The sequence below is a fragment of the Lathyrus oleraceus genome, chromosome 4 (genome assembly GCF_024323335.1).
Source record: "Lathyrus oleraceus cultivar Zhongwan6 chromosome 4, CAAS_Psat_ZW6_1.0, whole genome shotgun sequence".
Taxonomy (NCBI): domain Eukaryota; kingdom Viridiplantae; phylum Streptophyta; class Magnoliopsida; order Fabales; family Fabaceae; genus Lathyrus; species Lathyrus oleraceus.
In genome coordinates, this window is record NC_066582.1 from 311,413,278 (window position 1) to 311,423,362 (window position 10,085).

The 10,085-nt window shown below is 38.2% G+C and overlaps 2 protein-coding genes across 2 annotated transcripts; both read right to left on the reverse strand.

The window, feature by feature from the left end:
* Positions 1 to 358: 358 nt before the first annotated feature.
* LOC127137246 (uncharacterized) lies at positions 359 to 1,930 on the reverse strand. The gene is made up of 4 exons (XM_051063719.1): positions 1,703 to 1,930; positions 1,470 to 1,585; positions 1,205 to 1,352; positions 359 to 1,141 (listed from the first exon to the last, which is right to left on the reverse strand). Exons 1-4 carry the CDS (start codon positions 1,928 to 1,930, stop codon positions 359 to 361), a joined length of 1,275 nt encoding a protein of 424 aa, XP_050919676.1.
* A 6,694-nt stretch (positions 1,931 to 8,624) lies between these two features.
* On the reverse strand, positions 8,625 to 9,078 carry LOC127137247 (uncharacterized). The gene is made up of 2 exons (XM_051063720.1): positions 8,820 to 9,078; positions 8,625 to 8,767 (listed from the first exon to the last, which is right to left on the reverse strand). Exons 1-2 carry the CDS (start codon positions 9,076 to 9,078, stop codon positions 8,625 to 8,627), a joined length of 402 nt encoding a protein of 133 aa, XP_050919677.1.
* Positions 9,079 to 10,085: the final 1,007 nt, after the last annotated feature.

Sequence of the window (10,085 nt, forward strand, 5' to 3'; positions counted from 1 at the left end):
TAAGATACTTGGAGCCCCCTGAGACCCTTGAGACTTGTATACTCAGAGAATGAAGTCCAATTCTCAATCTTGCTTTGTGTGGGCTCCTTCTGTTAAGGAGTGATCAACCAAAACCTGATTTCCAAGTCACTAATGCAGCATGCAATGAGTATGACCTAGTATGATGCCAATGAAACGTGAAACATAATCCCATGCTTCTAGAAAAATGTAGGGTAAATTTTGGGGTATTACACCTTGGAAGAGGACACTTGTTCTTAATGGTAACTTTATTCAACTGGCAATAATCAATACACAACTGCATACTAATATCATTCTTCTTTACTTATAACATTGGAGCTCCCCATGGTGAGACACTAGGTCAGATGAAATGCTTGGTTAACAAATCTTCCAATTGATTCTTCAACTCTCTCAACTCTAGTGGCGCCATGTGATACGAAGAAATGGAGATTGGAGCCGTCCTAGGTATCAGATCAATAGATAATTCCACTTCCCTTTCAGGAGGAAGAGAGATGACATCCTCAGGAAAAACTTCCGGAAATTCACAAACAACAGGAATTTGTGTAACACTCAGGCTATCACTAGATTCCTTGGTAAGGACCAAGAGAACTGACTTTTCATTCTGAAATAAGAAATTAACCATGTCAACCGTACCTTCCAAGATAGTAGTTAATACATACTTTGGAGTAGCTTCACTAGATGGAATGATAATCAACTTCTCTTCACAACCAATAAACACTGAATTGGCGGAAAGCCAATCCATCCCCAAAACTACATCAACCTTCTTAAGTGGTAAGCAAATAAGATCAATCTGGAAAATTCTACCATTCATCGAAAGCGAACAATTTTCACAAATCAACGGTGTCTCAACCACATTACCCATGGCAATAGTAACCACCATAGGAGGAGACAAGGGAATTGCTTGCAAGCCAAGATGCTTCATGCACCAAATTGATACAAAAGAATGTGTCGCCCCACAATCAAACAATACATAACAAGGATGATTATTGATGAGACATGTGCCAGCAATTAAGGCATTGTTGCTCTTAGCCTTCGTTGCATCCAAAGTATAAACTCGACCAGTGCTCCTCCCTTGTATTTGATTCTTATTCTGAGGACATTCTCTAGACATGTGTCCTTCCTTCTAACAAGTAAAACACCTAATTCCACTCACAACATATCTTCCAAAATGAAACTTCTTACATACTTGACATTGAGGAGGTTGGTTAGGTCTTGCATGTTGCACCTGCTTTCCCTTGAAAGCCTGAGATCTAGGCCTAAATTGGCTACCTGGCCTCCCTTGGTCTCTCTGTCCACTCCTATATTGATCCCTTTTTTCTTGAACTTTCTTCAAACTGTTTTCAGCCACATAGCAATGTCTTAACAATTCAGCATAAGAAGTGAATTCCCTATGAGAAACACTATGGGAAATTTCACCCCTCAGACCAAAAAGAAACTAATCAATCTACCACCTCTCATCAGGTACGTACGCGGCCTGCCTAGAATAAGCAGCCATATCTTCGAACTTCTCAGCATATGCAACTACTAACATAGTACCTTGTCTAAGCTGTTGAAATTCAAACTCTTTCTGAGTCCTCAAAGAACTAGGAAAATACTTATCCAGGAAAATAGTCTTAAAATTCTCTCAATCCCTAGGTACTCCTTGATTGGTCATAAGAGTCGAAGCACTCTCCCACCATCTCACAGTTGGACCCTTCATCATGTGAGAAGCAAACACAACCTTATTTTCTTCACTACAATGCAATATCTGAAAAATCCTTTCCATGCCGGTTATCCACTCCTGAGCCTTCACAGGATTCAACCCACCATGTAATTTTAGAGGATTCATGCGGAAGAAATCTCGGAAACTACCACCTGCAGCTTCTTGTGGAACCCCTTGAGGATGCAAACCACCATTCCACTGTTGCATCATCTATTGCATGAATTGGTTCTGTTGCTGTTGCATCTGTTGCACAAACTGAGGGCATTGAAAACCTTCACTACCACTTGGCGATTCAGAGTCTGAATTCTGAGTTCTGGGTCTACCACGACCTCTGCGTCTATCATAAATGATCCCGAATGTCATACAAACAAGATTAAGTTGATCAATACTATAAATATAACACCAAGGACAATGATGACAACCCACATATGAGGCAAAAAGAAATACTTATAATATTTCATGGTTAGGTCGAGGATACGACATGCTCTGATATCAACTGTAACACCCACATATAATATATGTCTAGAATACACATTATACATAGTGTAAAACTGGTACTGAAATACATAAGCTCCTAGCAGCACAGTGTACATATAGATATATACATGCCCAAAAGAAATATATCATGGCGCAAAATGTACACAAAAGTGCCCAAAATAAAACAACTAGGAGCTAGATCATTAAACTATGACCCCCAAAATATCTACACAACGGAAAAGCCATCCAGTGATCAGGTAAGCTAGAAATCATTCCATCTCGCCCTTACCCTTCACCTGCTCAGAACCACCTAAAAAATAATCAACAACATGGGGTGAAATATTAATCTCAGTGGGTTCCCTATCTTATGGGTCCACTCGGCTCTACAGGGTATTCTAATCAATATTCAACTCATAGTCAACTCAAGTCAACAAGGGAATCAAGACTTTAGCGATGGGGAAACTAACTCGCAATGTATGGCAACATGCATCTAAGTTCTCATAACTCAACCACGATCATTATTCAGATCACGATGCATCAATTCCCAAATGTACTTATGTCTAAGCCATGCCCGGTTCATGCATGCTCGTATGGTTCGACTTTCAAGGTGGATATCAGGTTCCCCTATGGGAGTTGAACTTACTTTTGAGAACCGTCACTCGTATGGGACTCGAACCAACTTTGAGTCTCTTTCACCGTATGGGGCTCTAACCCACTTAGGTGTCAACCTTTCCCCCATGTCCACCATGGTTGGGACTCAAACCCAATTGAGGCTCGAATCATCGGTCCCATATCCCAATGCTTACTGATTTAAGCATACCAAATAGAGATGTGTACCATCACAGAAAACACACATTCTGAATACATGATCAGTTCCATAAATCATCGGTTCCATGAACCATAACAAGATCCATCAATCACAGGTGACTTCATTCACCATAATACACAAACAATAACATGGCATGTTCCATACAATGCGTCTCATTCTCAAACACAACAACCATTCGTCCATGACCTCCACATAAGTGTCGTACGAAATGAATATTGTATTCTCGTATTATCTAGGTTATAAACCTAACTCATGACCTAATTTCAATCCTAGGCCAACTCACTAGATTTGTCATGTAGTTTTCACCATTATCATGTATTCAATATAAGCATATCATCACAAATGATTAATGGTTGGAAGAATGCATTTAGAAACACTTAAAAATGGTTTTTGAAGTTTTTAACATAAGTCAATCGATTGGCTGGGGAGGCCCAAATGATTGGTTCCTCTCACATTTCTGTTTTTTCAAATTTGCTGAGGATCAATCGATTGGCTCACTGAAAATTTTCCATTGTTCATATACAGAAAGTTTGTGCAATCGATTGTAATGCACTGTCAATCGATTGGTCCTATAAAAATCATATTTTTATCCAAAACAAAAGGTTGTGTAATGATTGATGATAGGGACCAATCGATTGGTCCACTCACATTTTCACATTTTCACTTCACAAAACACCATTTTTTTCTCTGTAAATCCATTTCCAACGACACCCACTCCTTCCTCTAACACACTCATCACACTACATGCTCATTACACATGTATAACAAGAATTCCAAGTTCATAACCACAATAATGATGTAATCACAACAATCATGAAGAACATATCAAGCACATGTTCATAAAAACAACAACTTCAAGAGAGATATTCATCACATAACATGGATTATTCATGATTTATCTATGATTCTACAACCCTAATCTTCTAGAAATATAGGGTTTCTAACTAGAACCCACCTCAAGAAATAGAAGAGGAGAAGTTGTTGAAGATGAGATGAAGATAAGGATGATGGTGTTTGAAATTCTGGTATCAGATATGAGATATCGAAGATAATGTCACGGCACTAATATCTGAACAATACAAGCAAGATAAAGATAAAGAATATTAATGCAAGAGACACAAGCAATTGTTAACCCAGTTCAGTGCATGTCACCTACGTCTGGGGGCTACCAAGCCAGGAAGGAAATCCACTAAATAGAATCGGTACAAAGACTCTCAGTAAATTACATAAGTTACAGTCTTCTTCACCTAATCTCTACCCGTATGACTTCTACCTAAGAACTCTTAGATATGAGATCCCATCTCACTCCCTCTCAATCACACCAGTGATATTAAACAAGAATTACTTATGAAAATAAGACACTCTTCAAAGACACACACTTGATCTTACTTAGCAGCTTCAATCAAGTAGGCACACACTCATGCTTAAAAGCTTTGAGTGACAAATTACAAATCAAAAATCAGACCAATTCCATCATCTATGGATGAATTGAATGGCTTACAATTCACACGACCACATAAGACTTGAACCCTTATTCTCTCTCAATATTTCACTTTGTATTTCTTGTGTATCAAATCAGGTTGTCCATGTCCTTTTTATAAAAGCTTTCAGCTGGGATTGGACATCATAAAACCCTAAAACTATTTTCCATTTAAAAAATCTATAGAACATCCATAATCTTTGAATGCTGAAAGAAAAGAAACCTTGAATCCTGAATTATTGGCGTCCTGAAACTTCATAGATTATACTCTTATCTTTAAGAGAGACTCTCAAAGCACAAATCAAAGATTTCCACATGTTTCTGTTCAAGGAGTCTCCTACAAACACCACTCTTCTACCTCTTGGTATGTGCAACATTTTAAACCCATTAAACCTTGGGATTTGACATCCATGTGGTTTCCAATGATTTTTAACAAACTTGAAATCTGAAGTTCATTCTTGGAATAGTTAAATGCATCATCCAGAAAAGGACATGACCCGTGTTGATAAATAGGTTTATGAGGATCCTTTTAAATCCAATAATCATCAAAGATATCACATTAATCGAGGCATTGTGACTCTCTGTATTTTGAGCTTCCTCACATTTCTTCTTCTTTTGTAATAGGAGAGAATGTGTTGCTCTGCAATTCGGAAACAACATCGAGGAGACGAAGTGGTGGTAGTGTTGTTGTCACTAGTTGAGTTGGTCTGCTTCAGCGCCAGTTTCAATCCCTTCATGTTGGCTACTCCCTTGACCCGTGTGTCCGCTATTCAAAAGTTAATTTGATAAATATTGATTCAACATGAAAGTCATAATGGACACATTTCCTAAAATATTTATGTTACCTAACTGAGCATTGTCGCATCTCGAAAAATACGACCTATCGCGATGGTCGCGGAAAAAATGATTTCAACAGAGTCGTCAGTTAACTTTATTTATTCCAATGAAAGAAAGGGAAAATATCGATAAAACTTTTTTAAAAAATAAAATGGTCGTCGCAATCAAATTCAGAGTTCATGAGTCGATTACGCAAGGGAAATGTATTAACACTTCTCACGTCCTTTGTACTCAACAAGAACCTTTTAGTTAATTTTTGATTGAATGTTAGCTTATGTTAATTCTTTTCTTCTAATGATAAATAAAATTGTAAAAGAAAATAAAAGGGACCGCAAAAATATTTTTATTAGGGTGCTTGATGAGATTCCCGGTCTTGCTCCTACGTATCCTTGGGTACAATGAGGACCTCAAAGCTTCATAGTTCGGAGAAGGCTACATTTTTTGGTTTGTGTTTTTTAATGAATAAATGTTTAGTTCATGTTCTAAAGGTTAAACGATGGTTTGTCTAGTCTCGGCGGAGGCTTAAACACTAGTTTGCATACACATTAGTGTCATACCTCAAATTTACCCTACTCTCTATATAACTTCAATGGCCATAATGCATAGGAATATATTCCCCATCTCCTCACCTTATTTTCATTTTCATTCACAACAAGAAGGCATGCTACATGGGCTAAAGGCGTGTTCATGTCTGAGGACCTTCAAGATCGCTTGATCATGTTGGGATGTGCCTAATCCACCATAAATCCTAATTTTCATCTTCAAGCAGTCTTTGATCTTGAAAGACTCCATAAGTCACCTCACTCATTTCTAAAACTCTAATTGGATGGTGGGCCTTGATTGGAAGAATTGTTTGTTCATCTGGTCATCTATGGGCTTCAACCCTAATCTTCAACCTTGGGTGTAACACCCACATATAATATATGTCTAGAACACATATTATACATAGTGTAAAAATGGTACTGAAATACATCAGCACCTAGCAGCATAGTGTACATATACATATATACATGTGAAAAAGAAACATATCATGGCACAATATGTACAAAAAAGTGCCCAAAATAAAACAACTAGAAGCTGGATCATTAAACCATGACCCCAAAAATATCTACACAACGGAAAAGCCATCCAGTCATCAAGTAAGCAAAACGACGTTCCAACTTGCCCTTACCTTTCACCTGCTCAGAACCACCTGAAAAATAATCAACAACACGGGGTGAGATAATAATCTCAGTGGGTTCCCTATCTTATGGGTCCACTCGGCTCTACAGGGTATTTTAATCAATATTCAACTCATATTCAACTCAAGTCAACAAGGGAATTAAGACTTGAGCGATGGGGAAACTAACTCGTAATGTATGGCAACATGCATCTGAGTTCTCATAACTCAACCACAATCATTATTCAGATCACGACGCATCAATTCCCGAACGTACTTACGTCTAAGCCAGACCCAGTTCATGCATGCTCGTATGATTCGAATTTCACGGTGGATATCAGGTTCCCCTATGAGACTTGAACCCACTTTTAAGAATCATCACTCGTATGGGACTCGAACCCTCTTTGAGTCTCTTTCAACGTATGAGGCTTTAACCCACTTAAGTGTCCACCTTTCCCCCATGTCCACCATGGTTGGGACTCAAACCCAATTGAGGCTCGAATCATCGGTCCCACATCCCAATGCTTACTCATCTAAGCATACCAAATAGAGATGTGTACCATCACAGAAAACACACATTCTGAATACATGATTGGTTCCATAAATCATCGGTTCCACGAACCATAACAAGATCCATCAATCACAGGTGACTTCTTTCACCATAATATACAAACAATAACATGGCATGTTCCATACAATGCGTCTCATTCTCAAACACAACAACCACTCATCCACGGCCTCCACATAAGCGTCGCACGAAATGAATACAGTATTCTCGTATTATCTAGGTTACAAACCTAACTCATGACCTAATTTCAATCCTAGGCCAACTCACTAGATTCATCATGTAAATTTCACCATTATCATGTATTCAATATAAGCATAGCATCACAAATGATTAATGGTTGGAAGAATGCATTTAGAAACACTTAAAAATGGATTTTGAAGTTTTTAAAATAAGTCAATCGATTGGCTGGTGAGGTCCAATCGATTGGTTCCTCTCACATTTCTGTTTTTTCAAAATTTGTCGAGGATCAATCGATTGATCCTGAGTGTCAATTGATTGGCTCACTAAAAAATTTCCACTGTTCATATACCGAAAGTTTGTGCAATCGATTGTAATGCACTGTCAATCGATTTTTCCTATAAAAATCATATTTTTATGCAAAACAAAAGGTTGTGTAATCGATTGATGATAGGGACCAATCGATTGGTCCACTCACATTTTTAAATTTTCACTTCACAAAACACCATTTTTTCTCTGTAAATCCATTTCCAACAACACCCACTCCTTCCTCTAACACACTCATCACACTACATGTTCATATACACATGTATAACAAGATTTCGAAGTTCATAACCACAACAATCATGTAATCACAACAATCATGAAGTACATATCAAGCACATGTTCATAAAAACAACAACATCAAGAGAGAAATTCATCACATAGCATGGATTATTCATTATTTATTTATGATTCTACAACCCTAATCCTCTAGAAATCTAGGGTTTCTAACTAGAACCCACCTCAAGAAATAGAAGAGGAGAAGTTGTTGAAGATGAGATGAGGATGAGGATGATGGTGTTGGTTCCAAGTTTTTCCTCTTCTTCTCCACCAGCCTTGCTTTCTCTTCATCTCTTGAGCTTTCCTCTTTCTTTCTATTCTTTATGATACATAGAGACACAAATGACATGTGGTAGGTGATAAGTGGTAATAACATGTGGTGGTGAGTCAGTCAAGGCTAGTTGCAAGTGGCCATCATGATTTGTGTGGTTAATATGTGGTAGAAAGAAATATCTCAAGTGATACTAACCATAATATTTGTTCTACCAGAGCTATTGACCCATTATTAGTGTTACCAAAATGTACCAATTAATAAAAGGTCAGTCCCAATTAATATTAATTAAGTCAACCTGAACTCACAAGTTACTCTATTTATCCCAATCGACAACTTTTAGAGCACGTAGGAACTCAATTGATCTCAATTAATAGGAACTTAGGCATTTAAGGAAATACGGGGTATTACATCCTCCCCCCCTTAAATAAAAATTCGCCCTCGAATTTAAATTCTACCTGGAAGAGATGAGGGTAAGCTTCTCGCATTTCTGACTCCAGTTCCTAGGTAGCATCGCCCGGATGTGATTCATCCCATTGAACCTTAACAAGAGAAATCTCCTTATTCCTTAATACCTTAACTTCTCGTCCTACAACGCGACTTGGTAGAGTTTCGAAAGTCAGATCTGCTTCTACTTCTATTGAATCTGGAAGAATAGGCTGAAGAGAATCCAGAATGAACTTCCGGAGTTGAGATACATGAATAAACATCATGCATTTCTGATGGAGAAGGTGGTAAAGCTAATTTGTAAGCTACTTCTCCAATCCTCTCTATAATCTGGTATGGCCCTATATATCTTGGACTTAGCTTCCGTGACTTAAACGGTCCTTTCAGTCTCAACCTCGGAGTCACCTTCAAAAATACATGATCACCTTCATCAAATTCTAATGGCCTTCTTCTGTGATCTGCATAGCTCTTTTGGCAATCTTGTGCTTTCTTCATCTTATCACGGACCATCCTTATCTTTTTGATAGTCTCTTGAATAATCTCCGGTCCTAAGATACTTTCTTCACCAACTTTCGTCCAACATTAAGGTGTTCTACATTTCCGTCCATACAAGGCTTCATAAGGAGCCATCCCAATACTTGCATGATAACTATTGTTATATGCGAATTCAATCAATGGTAAAAGCTCTTTCCAATTCCCTCCACTTTCAAGTACACAAGCTCTTAACATATCTTCCAGTGTCTATATTGTACGTTCCGTCTGACCATCCGTTTGAGGATGATTAGAATTACTTAAACACAATCTCGATCCCATGGCTTATCGGAATGCTTTCCAAAATCTTGGAAGTAAACTTTGGGTCTCTATCGGACACAATGCTAGTTAGAACACCATGCAACCTAACAATTTCCTAAATGAACAACCGTGCAAGATGACTTGCCTTGTAAGTAGTCTTCACGGCCAAAAAGTGTGCGAACTTAGTTAACCGATCCATAATCACCCAAATTGAATCATAACCACCTTGGTTCCGAGGTAACCCTACTGCAAAATCCATTGAAATACTATCCCATTTCCAAATTGGGATCTCTAAAGGTCGCAATAAACCACCTAGCTTTTGATGTTCGATCTTTACCTGCTGGCATACAATGCATTCCGACACATACTCTGCAATATCCCTTTTCATTCCAGGCCATCAATAGTCCTTCTTCAAGTTTTGATACATCTTCGATGAAACTGGATGTATAGTAAACGCCCCTTTGTGAGCTTCCTCCAAAACTTTCCTTTTCATTGCGACATCATTCGGAACATAAATCCTTTGATTAAACAGAATGACTCCATCCAGTGACTGAGTGAAACCTGGTTGAATTGACATCTCTTGCAACTTCTCATCTATCATTTGTCCTTGTCGGATGTCTACCCTTAGGTTAGAAGTAACATTCAAATTTCCCATTATCACACCATCCCGCGTCCAGCTAAACTGAAGATTAAGATCCCGGAACCTTTCTAACAATGCGTATTCT